Source organism: Oncorhynchus nerka, linkage group LG19, assembly GCF_034236695.1.
Source record: "Oncorhynchus nerka isolate Pitt River linkage group LG19, Oner_Uvic_2.0, whole genome shotgun sequence".
In the NCBI taxonomy this organism is placed as follows: domain Eukaryota; kingdom Metazoa; phylum Chordata; class Actinopteri; order Salmoniformes; family Salmonidae; genus Oncorhynchus; species Oncorhynchus nerka.
In genome coordinates this window covers 34,714,135-34,733,477 of record NC_088414.1, presented here as the reverse complement: position 1 = coordinate 34,733,477, position 19,343 = coordinate 34,714,135, and the positions used below count along the sequence as shown (strand labels likewise).

General features: G+C 43.3%; 1 protein-coding gene across 3 annotated transcripts; it reads right to left on the bottom strand.

Moving 5' to 3' along the window:
• Positions 1 to 29: 29 nt before the first annotated feature.
• On the bottom strand, positions 30 to 17,719 carry LOC115101460 (cationic amino acid transporter 3-like). 3 transcript variants are annotated; one of them, XM_029620958.2, is made up of 12 exons: positions 17,603 to 17,719; positions 7,488 to 7,949; positions 7,167 to 7,328; positions 6,730 to 6,919; positions 6,443 to 6,561; positions 5,477 to 5,699; positions 5,212 to 5,351; positions 4,530 to 4,632; positions 4,127 to 4,350; positions 3,830 to 3,996; positions 3,599 to 3,707; positions 30 to 3,453 (listed from the first exon to the last, which is right to left on the bottom strand). In XM_029620958.2, the coding sequence occupies exons 2-12, from the start codon at positions 7,852 to 7,854 to the stop codon at positions 3,305 to 3,307; spliced, it is 1,953 nt and encodes a 650-aa protein (XP_029476818.1). In that variant the 5' UTR covers positions 7,855 to 7,949; positions 17,603 to 17,719; the 3' UTR covers positions 30 to 3,304. The 3 variants fall into 3 exon arrangements, with proteins under 3 accessions (XP_029476818.1, XP_029476817.1, XP_029476815.1); XM_029620957.2 differs by lacking the exon at positions 17,603 to 17,719 and adding an exon at positions 16,695 to 16,870; XM_029620955.2 differs by lacking the exon at positions 17,603 to 17,719 and adding an exon at positions 16,733 to 16,870.
• Between the last annotated feature and the right edge of the window lie 1,624 nt (positions 17,720 to 19,343).

The following is a 19,343-nucleotide window of genomic DNA, read 5'->3' as shown; positions in this document are numbered from 1 at the left end:
CACTTAAAAGGAAAACTCCACACAAATACTATTTTGGTATTTGTTTCATTAGTCCATTGTTGACATTGGCCCAACATCTTTTGCAAAGCAACAATTAACTTAAGATATCATTTTCTAAATACAGTTGTTATGATGCATTTTGCATCATATAATGCATCAGGTTTTGCATGGTATTTTCCTTTAACAAACCATAGAACTCAATTATCCTCACCAATTCCAATGTCTTTACAGATGAGCACAAATATACTTCAGATTTAGAGAGCAGATTTTGCTGGTCAAATTCCTCATGTTCTTGACCTAGTGTCTCCAATGCACACTGCATTTTGGTCAAGCAGCACCACAACTAGTGATTAATAGCAAATGGAATCACAAGTTGAAGTCTCAATCATTTGGTGGTGCAAAAGTTTTGCTATATAAAGTAAATCATTAAAGGGGGTCGTCAAGAGTACTTTAAAAACTGTACATGTAAGAATACAATAACATCTATAAAAAGAACATTACTTGATTAACTTAATTTGAAAAGCATAAAATAACTACATATAAAACAATTCTACAGAATAGAATGTTCAGATAAAATGATGCAAACTCGACAGCTAAGCTTCCAAGAACAAGTTTCAACGGAAACTAAAAAAACATTTGCTAACATGTTTTCACAAGAATCTACAACTAAAGCTCCATCAGTGGTAGTGCATGACCAGGACTAAAGTCACTGCCTTTAAGATTCAACACAGAGCCACTGAATAGACCCCCAGGGTACTGGTCTTTATTAAACATCTGTAGAGACAGCTCAAGCATTGGAGGCAGGCAGAGAACTCAAACTCAAGTATGTTCATATAAAAAGGGTAGTTCTGATTTGTAAAGACAAACTCCAGTGAGATAAACAGAGATACATGAAGGGTGTGGGGGGGGGGACAAGAGTACAGTACGGCCCAAAATATCAAATTAAGATGACACAGCAGCAGCCAGCTACAGTGGGGAAAAACAGTATTTAGTCAGCCACCAATTGTGCAAGTTCTCTCACCTAAAAGGATGAGAGGCCTGTAATTTTCATCATAGGTACAGATCAACTATGACAGACAAAATGAGAAGAAAAAAAATCCAGAAAATCATAGTTGGATTTTTTATGAATTTATTTGCAAATTATGGTGGAAAATAAGTATTTGGTCACATACAAACAAGCAAGATTTCTGGCTCTCACAGACCTGTAACTTCTTCTTTAAGAGGCTCCTCTGTCCTCCACTCGTTACCTGTATTAATGGCACCTGTTTGAACTTGTTATCAGTATAAAAGACACCTGTCCACAACCTCAAACAGTCACACTCCAAACTCCACTATGGCCAAGACCAAAGAGCTGTCAAAGGACAACAGAAACAAATTGTAGACCTGCACCAGGCTGGGAAGACTGAATCTGCAATAGGTAAGCAGCTTGGTTTGAAGAAATCAACTGTGGGAGCAATTAGGAAATGGAAGACAAGACCACTGATAATCTCCCTCGATCTGGGGCTCCACGCAAGATCTCACCCAGTGGGGTCAAAATGGTCACAAGAACGGTGAGCAAAAATCCCAGTACCACACGGGGGGACCTAGTGAATGACCTGCAGAGAGCTGGGACCAAAGTAACAAAGCCTACCATCAGTAACACACTACGCCGCCAGGGACTCAAATCCGTGTCCCCCTGCTTAAGCCAGTACATGTCCAGGACCGTCTGAAGTTTGCTAGAGAGCATTTGGATGATCCAGAAGATTAGGAGAATGTCATATGGTCAGATGAAACAAAAATATAACTTTTTGGTAAAAACTCAACTCGTCGTGTTTGGAGGACAAAGAATGCTGAGTTGCATCCATACCTACCTACTGTGAAGCATGGGGGTGGAAACATCATGCTTTGGGGCTGTTTTTCTGCAAAGGGACCAGGACGACTGATCCGTGTAAAGGAAAGAATGAATGCTGCCATGTATCGTGAGATTTTGAGTGAAAACCTCCTTCCATCAGCAAGGGCATTGAAGATGAAACGTGGCTGGGTCTTTCAGCATGACAATGATCCCAAACACACCGCCCGGGCAACGAAGGAGTGGCTTCGTAAGAAGCATTTCAAGGTCCTGGAGTGTCCTAGCCAGTCTCCAGATCTCAACCCCATAGAAAATCTTTGGAGGGAGTTGAAAATCCGTGTTGCCCAGCAACAGCCCCAAAACGTCACTGCTCTAGAGGAGATCTGCATGGAGGAATGGGCCAAAAATACCAGCAACAGTGTGAAAACCTTGTGAAGACTTACAGAAAACGTTTGACCTCTCATTGCCAACAAAGGGTATATAACAAAGTATTGAGATAAATAAGTATTTGGTCAATAACAAAAGTTTTCCACCATAATTTGCAAATAAATTCATTAAAAATCCTACAATGTGGTTTTCTCATTTTGTATGTCATAATTGAAGTGTACCTATGATGAAAATTACAGGCCTCATCTTTTTAAGTGGGAGAACTTGCACAATTGGTGGCTGACTAAATACTTTTTTCCCCCACTGTAAATGTAGTGGTGCCAGGATGTCATTTCAGCAACTTTAAGGTTTAGCTACAATATCTCCATGTATTCTTTGGATGAACCTAATGTGCATATACTGCTTCAGTTACACAGGGACTAACCAGACAATAACTTACATCATTACTTGGGCTATTTTACCATACGTTTAAAAACATTTTCAATGACAAAGACATCACTGGCAACAGATCGTTCATCAATGCCTTTCGGATATTTAGTTCCCACATCTCTGTGGTGATATTTCATCTTACAGAACAAGCGGACACCAACAATAAATACTTGTTTCTGCCACAAGGCCCTACTGTTAAATACATTGCTCTGTGACAGGTGATGGAGGACAGTTTGTCTACGCCAGCGATCCCCAAAACACCTGCATCAGGCCTTGATCCACTAACCCTGTGCTGTTGACCCAAGTACACAGAGGTTCTGACCAAGATTGTAAACCCCATAGACCCACTCTGTTTACACATGGCCCTAACCAACAGTCCTGGCCAGCTGCAGTTCATATGGCTGCTGGACACCAGGAGCTAATAATTAGAGGCACAGACACAATCAAAATTGGAAGAGACTAACTTCTAATAAATAAAATCACTAGTAATGTTAATAGCAATGTTTCAACTGTTAAAAATATAATTCCTCAAATGTCCAATAAAGCTTAAAACAGAGATATCCCAAAAATGGAAAAGAAAACAGATGAATTGTAGTGTCAATCAGTTGAATTGTCTGCCTTCACTGCAGAGGTATTATGTGTGGGGTTTCATCCAGCTGTTCAGGGGCTCATCCCCTCCACCTCACTCTCGTCTCCCCCCAGGTAGATGTGCTTCTTCTTGGTCTGGAGGGCAGGCTCATATTTCCCACGGGTGCTGCTGGCTGCCGCACTGCTGTGCCAGATCCCATAAAAGAAGTAGATTGCGAATCCTGAGGGAAGGAGTAAGAGGAATGGTTAGAGGAGTCCACACAAATTAAGGTAATATTCTGCTGCTCATAAAAACAGACTTAGTTTTGAGATTCTATTGTGACTTTAGAAACATCTCCTATTGTGTAGAATGTCACGTTAACTCACCAATGGCCATCCACACAGCGAAACGGCACCACGTAGCCAGGTCCAGCTGCATCATGAGGTAGATGTTGACAAAGACACTGAACAGAGGCAGCCAAGGCAGCAGGGGCACCTAGAGGGAAGAGCTACAGGTTAGTCATACTTTTACTGCATATCAAGCTGGATTATAAACTGGTTGTGAGACATTAATAAACACTGGACCTGTTTAAATTAAATAAATATTCAGAAACTGACCTTGAAGGTGAGGGCTTCCGTGCTCTCTGGTTGTCTCCAGATGATAATGACACAAAGGGCACAGAGCAAGGCCAGGACTACACACACTGTGACCCACACAGGCTGAACCTCCATCAACTCATCCAGCTTCCCTGCCAGCACCACACACAGCACAGTGATGAGCACCGCTAGAAAGGATGAAGAGAGAGCGAGTTAAAATTAGCTTTCTAAAAAAATATTTAAAAAAGAGCTGCTTTGAAAACAACCAATGGTCAACCGCATAAGACGGCAAGTGCGGGTGAGAGAGGTGTCACTCACAGATAATGGCCGTGGTGGCATAGACGATGTTCCCCGAGGTCTTGGTAGGTAAGGCACCACTGGGGAAGAGGAGGAGGCAGGGGGTGAATTTTTCCCTGACGGGGCGGTCCTCCAGATCCAGGCCGTACTCATCTCCACTGTCCCCCCGGGCCACCTTCTCCCCTCCAACCAGCTCCACTAGCTTTTCTGTCTGACTGGATGAGCTCAGGGTGCCGGGCTGGTACCTGGACAGACAGACAGACAGGTCAGTCTCCTGGAACATGGGAGGTATTCACACTGAGCGTGCCATGTAAAATATCATAAGCAAATCCAGTATAGGAGGATAATCACCGTTTCAATATCACAAATGCTAGGTTAGGTATTAAAGTATGTTTAAAATAATGTGGTATAAGTCGTCACCTACCTAAGGATAAGCACACAGATGGCCACTAGTGAGTAGGCCAGCAGTGTCCCTATGGACATGAGATCAACCAGGGCAGCCAGGTCAAAGAGGAAGGCCATCAGAGCTACAGAGAGAGGTGACAAAGCAGCATTACTCACTATATAAAGACAATCTACTCCGTGAAGTTGGGTTCATTACCAGCATACTCACTATATAAAGACAATCTACTCTGTGAAGTTGGGTTCATTACCAGCATACTCACTATATAAAGACAATCTACTCTGTGAAGTTGGGTTCATTACCAGCATACTCACTATATAAAGACAATCTACTCTGTGAAGTTGGGTTCATTACCAGCATACTCACTATATAAAGACAATCTACTCTGTGAAGTTGGGTTCATTACCAGCATACTCACTATATAAAGACAATCTACTCTGTGAAGTTGGGTTCATTACCAGCATACTCACTATATAAAGACAATCTACTCCATGAAGTTGGTTATTTACACAAGTTATTCAAAAACAACGGAACAAAAAACAGCATTCCGTTGTTCAGAGAATATTTTTCTACGGTCTTCCCTCATGCTGTACATTCCTACTTTCATACATAAACACAGAACAGCAGGAGTTGACTACAGTGGAACCCAGCAGTAGTAGAGCAGAACCAGATGAATGAACAGAGGGAGGAGGGCTGAACTCACATGCCACACAGCCAGAGACTATAGTGGCCATCAGGGGGGTCTTGGTGCGCGTGTTCATGCGGGACAGACCACGGAACAGGAGCCCATCCTCTGCCATGGCGTAGATCACCCTCGGCATGGGGAACATGGACCCAAGCAGGCTAGGAAAACAACAAACATTGACTACATAGCAAAGACAGAGTGACTTAAGTACCGATGAGCGTAGTGGATACGTTAAGGGAGCTATAGAACAGTAGCCATAGTGTGATCTATCAGCCTAACTGACCTGGTGGAAAGCGCACAGAGGGAACCCACAGCCACGATGTAGCGAGCAGGATCCCAGCCCACGTAGTTGAAGGCCTCTGGCAGGGGGCTCTGGGTGTCCAGCATGTAGTAAGGCATCATGAGGGTGAGAGCTGCAGACACCCCGAAGTAGGCGAAGAAACAGATGAGCAGAGAGGCCACGATGCCCACGGGGATGGAACGCATGGGGTTCTTAGCCTCTTCGCCTGTAGGAAAATACAAGGCAGCACTATGAGAGAGGACCACCAAAGAGAACTACAAGGTAGCACTATGAGAGAGGACCACCGAAGAGAACTACAAGGTAGCACTATGAGAGAGGACCACCAAAGAGAACTACAAGGTAGCACTATGAGAGAGGACCACCAAAGAGAACTACAAGGTAGCACTATGAGAGAGGACCACCAAAGAGAACTACAAGGTAGCACTATGAGAGAGGACCACCAAAGAGAACTACAAGGTAGCACTATGAGAGAGGACCACCAAAGAGAACTACAAGGTAGCACTATGAGAGAGGACCACCAAAGGGAACTACAAGGTAGCACTATGAGAGAGGACCACCAAAGAGAACTACAAGGTAGAACTATGAGAGAGGACCACCAAAGAGAACTACAAGGTAGCACTATGAGCGAGGACCACCAAAGAGAACTTCAAGGTAGCAACCATTTTAAAAGTGACATTTTGAATAATGGAGAAGAAGAACTCTTGAGAAGAAACGAGGTGGACCCATCTAATGTTTATCGCTAGTGCAAAGTAAATAGCTCAAATAACTTGATAAAGTACGACTACAATTGATATATAAATGCCTTTATTATTTTAATTTTGGAGAATCTCTTATACAATGGGTTAAAGTTATGTATAGTAACCCCAGGTGTAAAATAATGGCTACTTATCAGAAAAGTATTAAACTGTCAATAGTTTGTTTAGCTCTGGAACAGAGTAAGTAACTCACTGGTCGTGGCGATGCAGTCGAAACCGACGAATGCGTAGAAACAGGTAGCAGCACCGGACATAATGCCACTGAGGCCAAAAGGAGCAAAACCACCCGAGCCAAACATCTTATCCACAACCCTGAGTGACAGAGAGGACACAGGGGGTTATACTGTTATGTTTCTGAAACCAAATGCAGAGATCAAACACAGCTAGTCAGATAGAAACATGATTTACTCCGTACGATTGGTCTATAATGGAATCTACAGCCAAATCTCAGCTGGTAGCCATATTAAATGAATGACTCACTCCTGGGATATGCTGGAGGTGTTGGTGTGGTTGGGGTAGGTATTAACAAAGTCCTCCAGGGTGAGGTTCCAGTGGTCTGGGTCTCCCTTCACAAAGCCTGAGATGATGATGAAGCCCAGCACCACCAGGTTGACCCCAGTGAAAATCTTATTGATCAAGGCAGACTCACTCACTCCAAATGCCAGCAGCCCTGGAGGAAGCAACATGATGGCATGATTAACACAAATCTACATTTGTACATTGTCATTTGAGTCATTTCGCAGATGCTCTTATCCAGAGCAATGTACAGTTAGTGCTTTCATCTTTAAGGTAGCTTGGTGAGACAAATCAAGTCATGTTACTATACTGTACCTCCAGCTTTTATGACGGGGTTATTAGTTATGTGCTGCCTCCCCGGGCCCCAACATTATCCATGTTGGTTGACAATGGGTCCTCACCAGTTAATAGGAGCACGATGATGAGTGCAAACAGGTCAGGGTATTCAGCCAGCACGCCCCCCGGGACCTTCATGGCCATGGAAGACCTGAAGAAGAAAGAGATCTTCTCCTCCACTAGATTATCAAATGTAGAGCTCCAGGCTCGGGCCACACTGGCTGTACCTTAAGGACAGAGGACCAAGGAGGATAAGTTAACATGACGCAAAACATCAACCAAACTAAAGAGGATAAGCCATCCTAGAAACAAGCCTCCATCCATGAACATAGTGGCTCAATGCGAAGCCTTTGAATACTTGACCAATTTCCAATCTACCAACTCACCGATGACATAGGAGAGGATGAGGTTCCATCCCGTGATGAAGGCCCAGATTTCACCAACCGTCACATAACTGTACAGGTACGCCGAACCCGTCTTGGGTACGCGGGCGCCAAACTCGGCATAACAGAGTCCGGCCAGCATAGAGGAGAGTGCAGCGATGAGGAAGCAGAGAACGATGGCAGGGCCAGCCTTCTCCCTGGCCACTTCACCAGCCAGGACGTACACCCCTGCCCCCAGGGTGGAGCCCACCCCCAGGGCCACCAGGTCCAGTGTGGAGAGGCAGCGAGCAAAGCGTGTTCCCTCATCGGAACAATCCAGTGCCCTGCGTCGCAGCAGGATCCGGCCGAAGGAGGCCATTTTTTCTACCATGGTTGTCTGTGGAGGGAGCGGGGGCCGAGGCTGTGATCAGTTGCTGATCAGAGCAGTGAAAATGCGTCACGAGCTGAGATGCAGCAGGAGAGATCCTAAGGTCAAACACAGTGGAGAAGCAGATTCATGAGTATATAAGAAAGTCTATAGGCAAAACGTATGCTATTAGTTCTTGCTAATGACATGAAATATTATGATTTAAAAATGTTTTTAACTTTGTTGTGTGTGCAATCCTTGTTTGCAAACCAACTGTCTCTGGAACAACAAACTGATTAACTGATTAGTTCTCGTGTGCATGAGAGAGAGCGAACAACATGAACATTCAAGAAATTTGCCCTGGCAAAGGAATAGCCTACGACTAAAATGGCTAATATTTGGTCGAGCCGGGACATTACAATTGTGTTTGATGCCACACTAGTGTATCCTCCTAATCTGATCATTCCAGTAATTCTTCCATTTTGGGATTTGGTCCATGTTTTAAATCCCCCTCCTGCATGTTTCCAGACAACCAAACCACACATTCTTCTAAGAAACAGCATGCTGGTATTATGGAACTACCCAGAATTACATTTATTCACTTTAGGGCTTTATGAAAATAAAAAACAAACTGACACAGAGAGCTTTGATAAGCAGACATGGAAGCGAACACCAATCTCTGTGCGGCACAATCCACTTTAACCTTCCTGGAGGACTACTGAGTTAAAGACATGCTGACCAACTTTCAGTCATCAGAAACAATTGTTTATGTAGTCTATTATAAACTGGGTGGTTACAACCATGAAGGCTGATTGGCTGTCAGCCATGGTATATCAGACCATCTACCACAGGTATGACAAAACATTTATTTTTACTGCTCTAATTACATTGGTAACCAGTTTATAATACCAATAAGGCACTTCAGGTGTTTGTGGTATATGGCCAATATACCACGGCTAAGGGCTGTATCAAGGCACTCCGCGTTGCGCATAAGAACAGCCCTTAGCCGTGGTATATTAGCCATATACCACATTTCCCCTTGTGTCTTATTGCTTAATTATACTCTAGTACCTAATAGGCTATATTCTATCACATATTCAAGTTTCCAGAATACAGATAGTTCATTTTTTTATCCTAATGAAATGATACCAGGTGGTAAGACAACCACTTAGCCTACATACATAAAAAAAAATTGTATTACCAAGTTCAACACTGTCACAAGGGTCATTTGCATTCCACCAAGAGCATGTATCAGCGTTTCCCCTATATTCATTTAGCAGCAGCGGGCCGCCAATGCCAAAAAATTGTCTCCACTCCAAAAGATGATTTTTCTTTAGACACACACGGTAAAAGCGGTTTCAGTGCTTAAACGACTAAACCTATATATAAACGTACATATTATAATGGAGCTATATATTTAGGAACTAGCCATCACCAAAATAAAAACTAGACAGTCAGGGAGAAACAAAAATCACAAAAATGTTATGGCATGGGGCCGCCACTGATTTTGTTCATGTTTGAGCCCCATGGCAAAAAGTGTAGAATAGCAGGAAATCATACTGAACAAAAGCCATGCCCTTTTGTGGGTGGGCATGGCTTCCCAGTGGGTGGGCCTACGATTTCCCAAGCCCACCCGCGGCTGCGCCCCTGCCCAGTCGTGTGAAATACATAGATTAGGGCCTAATTAATGAAGTTCAATTGACTGATCTCCTTATATGAACTGTAACTCAGTCAAAATTTTGCAATTTTTGCATGTTGCGTTTATATTTTTGTTCAGTATATTTTTAAAACAGCATCTTTTTTTGTTCAGCCCCATTACAAAATGTGTAGAATAGCGGGAAACTAGCTTTAAAACGGTAAAAGTATCTCTCAGCCAATGTCAAAATGTGTAGAATTGCAAGAAATTTACTTTAAAGCTTTTTTTAAAAAGGAACATTTCCATTTGACGACTCTGCCATTGGCCACGCCCACTACCACACCCCTGTATACATTATGCATGTTGCACAGTACTTAAGGTTATTATGGCTACTGCTTATTCTACATATCGGAGACACTGCCTCTCCAGCAGCACACCACACACACTCTACAAAGCCTGGAGACTTGTAGCTTAGCCTGTGACACACTTAGGCCTATAATAATAAATGTGTACAGGCCCATTCTACATGTTGTTATCCATAGAACACAGTGAACAATCACCGGAAATGTGTTGAGAAAACTATTTGCATGAGGAATGGCAGTCTAAAATAAACATAGCCCCTGGCCTCTGAAGGTATTGGGAAATCAAAACAATGGTTCAAAAATAACAACTTTCATGTATCGGGCATTGAGTCTGCCACATGAGTCACTGTCACAAACTGTCAACAGGGAAAATAGCCAATGCGGGTTTGATCAGGCTAGCAGCCGTGATTGGATCAGGATGGTGCTGGTATGGGGCCAAGTAGAAAATAATTGCAGCCAACAATACTGTCTCCTTTCCTTGGACACGCACAATAGCTTCCCTCATTTCAGTCTGCATGGGCTTGGCATGTCCACCTTGTAACTTAAACCACTGTTCTAAAACACGGAAAGGATGACTGTGCTCTCTAGGGGTTGATTTAACAACTGAACAGTTACACAAGACTGACATGTTAAAACAGATACAGAGTGTCCTCTGCTCGCCGTGAAGAGTTAAACTAGCGATTAACCGCCTTGGGCCAGTAACCAAAAAGTTACTGGTTCGAATCCCCGAGCAGACTAGGTGAATAATCTCTTGATGTGCATTTGAGCAAGGCACTTATCCCCCCCTGGATAAGAGCATCTGCTAAGTTACTCAAAATGAAAACGTAGCCATTTTAGAGTTAGGCAGGCCGCATATGTAGCCCTGGGAAAGTGCCCTCTGGCAGCCTCCCTGCCAGAGATTCATGCCCAGTGCCTGAGAGGTTTAGTCTGTTTTGTTCTGCCTACTCAGTAAGCTCTCGAGATAGCCTCTTTGGTCTGAGTGATGCAGGGTGGCTGGCCTGTGTGTATGCGTGAGTGGATGTGTGAAACCAGGTTGTGAAGAAGCGAATGCTCAACTCTTCTAAATGTAACGTCTGAAAGCTCAAATCAGACATGCTCGTTGGAGCCTCCAGGCAGAAAGGGTTTAGTGTCCACCTGCCCTTCTCTGTAATAGGTCGGCTGTAGTATACAATGGATAGGACTACTTCAGCAGACCTAAATGACTAGGCTAATTGGCCTAATACCATTTGGATTGCATTCAGGATTTTGCTGTGGTGCTTTTCACTAACCCCCACCTTCCCTCTGTACTACAGTAGATAGTGAATATTAGGTGCCTCGCCGAGCTTTTGTAAACATATCTAAAAGGATTATCCCAAGACTAACCAACCTGTTAATCTCATTAGGGACTGTTGCTCGCTCTACACAAAGCATGTTATTGTTTTGACTCTCACTGTCAACAACATGTCTGTTTACTTCTCGTCTAGCCCCTTCTCTGCCAGTATGACCGTTTTTTGTTATCATGGTGTCCTAAACTTGCTAGTGCTAAAAGATTACACACAAAACAAACACACTGAAGACCAAATGATTCACTTAGTTATTATAGTGTACAAGTAACTGGAAAGAGTGGGTTCCCTTGGTGGTTATAGACAGAGTTCCTGCCCACTGGTAAAGTTCACTATTCTTCTTTTTATACCCAACATGGCAGTCATAGACACTGAAATACATAGATATTGACTAACATTAGAAAACAATTAGGCTTACACACAATGTAGATGAGAAGACCCACAGAGATAATAATAAGGTGGAAGTAGTATGGTAAGGGGGATGTATTGTCTCGCTCAGTCCCGGCGTGTGAGATAGAGAGGAGGGTTGGTGGACAGGTTGTTCTGCCGGTCACTTGCCCTCACCAGTCTCTAAAAGGGGGATTTGTAGAGCGATTGCACAGCGTGATCAATATTGTACTACATTGTTGAGGAGAGTTATGCAAGTAACTAATAAACTTAGATTTTACTCTACTCATAACAAAAAAACATTTTAACTGTAACACGCATACCCATCAATGAGTGCACTGTTCAACATGACTGGATCAGAAAATTGCAGCCTTACATTTCATGTTCGACTAACGACTGCAGACATCATGACCAGAAGAATCACGTGACAAACCGGGTCACCATGTAATGTGGGTAGAGCAGCGTTAATTGGGGAGTGGATACTTTAAGAGGTTTGTACAAATGCGGCACTCTTGTCAGCGTGGGGAATTCAAGAGTGTCCTTCCAGCATTCTGCGTGGGGAATTCAAGAGTGTCCTTCCAGCATTCTAATCTCAGTGGGTAGCTCACCCTTGGAGCTACGTGATGGGCGGCTACATTTCATATGTCATTGTCAATAGTTGTCCAGCTGTTTGAAGTTATGGAACAATCTGTTTTCTTGGCGAAGAAGGACATACTGCTGTGAGTGAACTGCGCAACCCCTCAAACCAATGGAACCAAGCCAACAGGGTCCCTCCCTCCTTCCTCAAGGTCCAATACATTGCCTATGACAACTGACCAGTCTAGGACATACACCAGGCTAGGTGTAAATTTGCCCCCGAACATTTCTGAAAATGTCCCTGTAATTATCATTTATTTCCACCGATCAGCTTAGAATACTAAGGTGAACAAATAAACACCTCCAATGCAAAAAGCGACCCCTTGAAAGAGTCAGAAGGTGCAAAAATATAGCATGATTTGTCCTCTGCATAATGACCATCCTGAACATCAAACTCAGTGAGTGCAAAATAAAAATGTAAGCCTATTGCCAGCTAAACCATTCTAAAGTGGTGGGAAGAACAAGAATAGCTAGCTAGGCCTATTGAGAGTGATATCATCCTGCCCATGCATACCTGGCATGAGACTGAAGTCAAACACCACAACTCAACACATGATCCTCAATTTGAAAATTACATTTAAAAAAAATTGCTACTGTAGTGGCTAGCTACAAATGTAAAACGCAGCCATCAAGATAACGTAAGCTACCTGCCAGTAGCCCAAACTGATGCAACACATCAAAAGGTGCTAGCTGTCATGCCAAGCCCAAAGACCTGTCTATTGGCTACTAAAGTCAGTCGTAAAAATCCAAATAACTTCACAGATCTTCATTGTAAAAGGTTTAAACACAGTTTCCCATGCTTGTTCAATGAACCATAAACATGTACCTGTGGAACGGTCATTAAGACACTAACAGCTTACAGACGGTAGGCAATTAAGGTCACAGTTATGAAAACTTTGGACACTAAAGAGGCCTTTCTACTGACTTTGAAAAACACCAAAAGAAAGATGCCCAGGGTCCCTGCTCATCTGCATGAACATGCCTTAGGCATGCTGAAAGGAGGCACGAGGACTGCAGATGTGGCCAAGGCAATAAATTGCCATGTCAGTACTGTGAGACACCTAAGACAGCGCTACAGGGAGACAGGATGGACAGCTGATCATCCTCGCAGTGGCAGACCACATGTAACAACACCTGCACAGGATCAGTACATCCAAACATCACGATACCTGCGGGACAGGTACAGGACGGCAACAACGGCCCGAGTTACACCAGGAACGCACAATCCCTCCATCAGTGCTCAGACTGTCCACAATAGGCTGAGAGAGGCTGGACTGAGGGGTTGTAGGCCTGTTGTAAGGCAGGTCCTCACCAGACATCACCGGAAACAACATCACCTATGGGCACAAACCCACCGTTGCTGGATCAGACAGGACCGGCAAAAGGTGCTCTTCACTGACGAGTCATGGTTTTGTCTCACCAGGGGTGATGGTCGGATTCGTGTTTATCGTCGAAAGAATGAGCGTTACACCGAGGCATGTAATCTGGAGCGGGATCGATTTGGAGGTGGAGGGTCCATCATGGTCTGGGGCGGTGTGTCACAGCATCATCGGACTGAGCTTGTTGTCATTGCAGACAATCTCAACACTGTGCGTTACAGGGAAGACATCCTCCTCCCTCATGTGGTACCCTTCCTGCTGACTCATCCTGACATGACCCTCCAGCATGACAATGCTACAAGCCATACTGCTCGTTCTGTGCGTGATTTCCTGCAAGACAGGAATATCAGTGTTCTGCCATGGCCAACGAAGAGCCTGGATCTCAATCCCATTGAGCACGTCTGGGACCTGTTGGATCGGAGGGTGAGGGCTAGGGCCATTCCCCCCAGAAATGTCCTGGAACTTGCAGGTGCCTTGGTGGAAGAGTGGGGTAACATCTCACAGCAAGAACTGGCAAATCTGGTACAGTCCATGAGGAGGAGATGCACTGCAGTACTTAATGCACCTGGTGGCCACACCAGATACTGACTGTTACTTTTGACCTCTCCTTTGTTCAGGGACACATTATTCAATTTATGTTTCTGTCACAGGTCTGTGGAACTTGTTCAGTTTATGTCTCAGTTGTTGAATCTTGTTATGTTCATACAAATATTTACACATGTTAAGTTTGCTGAAAATAAACACAGTTGATGGTGAGGACGTTTCTTCTTTTGGCGAGTTTATTACACTAACCTGTGAAAGTTGTCTATGATCGGTTTGCTAGTTAGCTACCTTAGCGTGTGTTCGTAAATTCACTCTGGCTATCTACTCAGATTTCAGAGCACTCTCGTTTGAGCGTGCCAGAGCGCAGAATAACTGATGACTAACGCCCAACACCCGTTGAATATGGGCGGTGCCAGTAAACATCGGCAAAAAAATTCATTAAATTGTTGCCAGCAACACAGTTAAATACACCAACACTCTGGATAACATGAAAACAGACTAACCAGCTCTGCTAGGTCAAGTAAAATGGTCAGTGAGGTGTTCTCTCATTTTTGTCTCGAAGTAACGTAAACTCACCCCATTCCGTACAAATGTGCGCAACCGCAACATTCAAACAAGGCTACAAAGAAAACTAATGGGATTGTAGCGACTTTGCTGACTTCAAAATCGGGGGTGTGAACTAGGTTTCTATTCAAGCGTTGATCGACATGGTAATGGCTCTATAGTATTGGAGAAAAGTTTAACAAAAACTGACCCTCCGTTACATTGTGACGCGTCATGTCGTAACGTACAGAATGCACAAAGCAACTATTTCTGTCTTACAATCTCTCTCCACCAGGTGTAGCACTCCTCTCATCGTTTAAAAACAAGAAATGGACAGTGGGGGCCTCCCGGGTGGCGCAGTGGTTAAGGGCACTGTACTGCAGCGCCAGCTGTGCCACCAGAGACTCTGGGTTCGCGCCCAGGATCTGTCGTAACCGGCCGGGAGGTCTGTGGGGCGACGCACAATTGGCCTAGCGTCGTCCGGGTTAGGGAGGGCTTGGCCAGTAGGAATCTCCTTGTCTCATCACGCACCAGCGACTCCTGTGGCGGGCCGGGCGCAGTGCGCGCTAACCAAGGTTGCACGGTGCACAGTGTTTCCTCCAACACATTGGTGCGGCTGGCTTCCGGGTTGGATGCGCGCTGTGTTAAGAAACAATGCGGCTTGGTTTGGTTGTGTATCGGAGGACGCATGACTTTCAACCTTAGTCTCTCCCGAGCCCATACGGGAGTTGTAGCGATGAGACAAGATAGTAGCTACTAACAATTGGATACCACGAAATTGGAGAGAAAAAGGGTTCAACATTTTTAAAAAGGGGAAAAAAGAAGAAATGGACAGTGACGGGGGTAAGGGGGGATACCTAGTCATTTTTTTACGTCATCATTGCCTGCGATCATCATTCTCAAAGTCGCTGTTTACTTCTAAGATCACTTTAGCACCGCCCTAAAAACGCAATTCAAATTCGACACAAACCTTCAAATAGGTATGTAATGTCACATTATATAAACTCTTTATAGTGTTTAATTTACATTTTAGAGGCGATAAGGTGCTAAGTTGGACAGATCGAGTGAAAAAAAGCTATTTTCCCCACACAACATCTCTCCTTCTCACTATCACGCATTAGTTTCGCTTCCCCACCCGCCATTTTTAAAAAGAGCCGACGGGGCTCCATTGCCTGCTTGAATTATGCAGAAACAGGCAGCGTTTAGGTCATGTAATTGATTCTGTTGGAAAGGGGAGAAATTGTGCTTTTACAATGGTATTGACATTACAGTTGATCTGGAAGTATTACGTTTTGGGGGCGCTAAAATAAGGGCAATTGTACGGACCAAGGCGATGTACGAGTTTACGTTAGCTAACAAGCTGGCCAACCTTGGCTTGGGTGCTTGACTGTCGCTGTGGTCAGGACGCTCGGATCAACGCTACTCCCTGGCCAGAGCGGCCAATTGAACGCTCCGAGAGCGAAACGCTCTGAATTTACCAACGCCCGGAGTGCACTCCAGAGCGAATTTACGAACGCATCCATATTTATGCTACACACATCCACACAGTTCGTTGATGTGTTGTTTCCTAGCTAGCTAGTTAAATATATAAATTACATGTTAGTTAGATAACGTTTGCTAGTTGACTCAAGATTGTTTGCTTGTTAGCTAGCAAGAACTGGCTAAACAATAATGAATTGACACTTTTTCACACGGCAGACAGTTGCAGTAATGTAAATTTAAACTGCACGTATTTAATGAAATTGATCATTACAATACTAGCAATATGCTAGTTAGCTCTCGTCTAAAACAATCGCATAGCTAGCAATGCTGGTAACGTTCGTTGTAAGATGTTAGGTTTGGTAAACATTATTTGTTTCAAACAAATAAATACCACTGATCATTCTAACACCGAAACAATAACCTTAAATGTATTGTTTCAAAATTGAGTAACAGGAGTACATCTGACAGCACACGAGAAATAATTGCGTCAGAGTTATAATAAAAGACTACGGAGCCTCGTGCAGTTCATGCAAACACATGGACCACGATATCAAAAGGTATAAAGCAGACCTACTTTTCAGTAAAATGTGTGATGTTTTCAAGCTACTTTACCGTTACTCTTCACTCTGAAGTGTTCGGAGGATCTAGCCACACCGCACGACAAAATACTGCTGACTTCCATAGGCTGATGAAACATCCCGATTTCCTCGGTGAAATTTCCTTGTGCACTTTTTGATTTTCAGAGGGCGGAGCCAGTGACGTGTGAATCATAGTATAAACAAGCCCTTCTTTATGGGGCAGTGCTATCAGGGATTCTTTGGACCTCCACACCCTAAACCCCACCTTAACCATTTTACATTTCAACTTCAAAGGTGGGTATGGACGTCCCAAGGATTCTAGATAGCAGGGACCCTTCTTTGAGGGGTGGAGCAAACCATTCATGAATTCCAGGGTGCTTCTCAATGTTCTAAAGTGGCTTCCTCTGTGTGTGTGTGAGAGAGATTACACAGACCCACAAATAATTTGAAAATAAATCAAATTTTGATAAACTATCTATTGGGTGAAATACCACAGTGTGCAATCACAGCAGCAAAATGTGTGACCTGTTGCCACACGAAAAGGGCAACCATTGAAGAACAAACACCATTGTAAATACAACCTACATTTATGTTTATTTATTTTCCCTTTCGTACTTTAACAATTTGCACATCATTACAACACTGTATGTATACATAACATGACATTTGAAATGTCTTTATTCTTTTGGAACTTTAGTAAATGTAATGTTTACTGTTAATTTTTAATTGTTTATTTCACTTTTGTTTACTAGCTATTTCACTTGCTTTGGTAATGTAAACATATGTTTCCCATGCCAATAAAACCCTTTAAATTGAATTGAGAGATGAGAACTCATCATGTTCATGTCTCCTTCGCCCAGATACTGGTTCAGGCAGCAGCCTGCCTTCCCCAAAAGAGGCTTACCCAAGTATGGAAAGAGAGGGTCATTCTCTTTTCAAGATCTTTCACTCCAGCCACTGACCTGGCACCAAGGACTTTCCACGATATCCTCTGTAGCTTTATCACCCAGATTAATAGAAGAAAAAATGTTATTCGTCTCCGCCCCCAATGCTCTTGTGTGGAGTGTTAGAGGTGCAATGACCATGTTAAATGAGGAAATACTGATGGTGTCACCAAATATCTTTAGTACTAAACCAAATAGAAACAAATGAGTCATGTGGGCAGAACAAGCAAGGCGGTGGGCAGAGCCAAGCACAAGTTTATGAGATCCCATTGGCGAATTTGAGCATATATTTGCATATTTACGTTAGGGAATGCCTACTCTGTGAAGTGTGCGGTTGCAATAACTCAATTGGCCTTTGCACTCCTTCGAAACAATAACATTTTTTTAACTTTAGCAAAAGGTCAAGTGTAATTATCTTAGTCCACTCTGGTCATAACAGATTCTAGTTTTGGGAACAGAAAACGGTATTGAGATCAAATGTTTCATCGATGAGAAAATGTGCAGAATGTCAGCCAAAATGAATCTCGTTCCAGCTTCTCCCACTGCTGGACACATGGCTTCCATATTTGGTAGTGAGTGGAAACGCCAAGCGGATGCTTCACATTGATACATCCGGTGAAATATCTGTCTCATTGTTCTGTGGTGTCACTATATGTATGACATATGGCCTCCCAAGTCCTCATATCTCATTGGGCATGCAAACTCTCAATAACAGACCATAATAAGAATAAAACAGAAATTAAAATATGCATTGACTAATTATATCCCACAATGCTTCATTTGGTTAGTCTTTCTATTTGACTATTTTTAGTTTAACTTTGGTTAATACCCAACCTATTGTCCTTGCTCAGTGACGTCTGCCTCCCTCAAGGCCGGCATCGAGTTTCTCTTTCAATTAACTACCACTTTATCAAGCTAACAAAACTGTGTGTTTCCCTAAATAAAACAAGCATCGTCACCACTAGCCTTATGCTCTGGGATGGTATCGCCGTCTGCACCATTAACATAACACTGCTAATCTCACTACTGTCCCATGCAGTTCAACCATTCTGCCCCCTTTCATTGCACAGGACAAGGCCTGTAGATCAAAAGAGAGGCCTGTTTTTTTTTTGGCCATCAGTAGATATTCTCAGTCTCGATTGACATCAAACATAAGCTCTGCAGTTTTGGTAATGGGTTCTCCAAAAACTCAACTCTTTACTTCACACATAATTTTTGTTTAGCACTATATTCTAAGAAATATGACATGGGGACGTGATCTAAAGCATGTTTAACTGAAAAAATATGTAGTGTTTGTACTCAAGCATTATTTTATAGCATGAACAGCCCATTGTGAATAATTTCATCCCCTGCTATAGTAACTAACTGACCACACCTGCACACTGTATGTGGGGTGGCTACAAAGGAGCAGAAAATCCCATTATTTTAGTACTACTTTCAATTAAATCTTAACATATGGTTATTTGGGACAATTGTGTTGTATTACAGTCAACTTTAATTAGATTTTTGAGCCATGAACCATACAGGTCAGGTATTTTGGGGAGAAGTTTAATCCCCTTGACTACACTTTCCTTCCCCCTGTTAATCCCGCAAATTCCTAGAGTATGCTACTAAGAAATGAAAGTTAAAGTTTAACAGAGCAAGTAACCCCATTCATCCATCCACCAAACTACAGCACTCAGTACTTTGGTTGTCCATGGA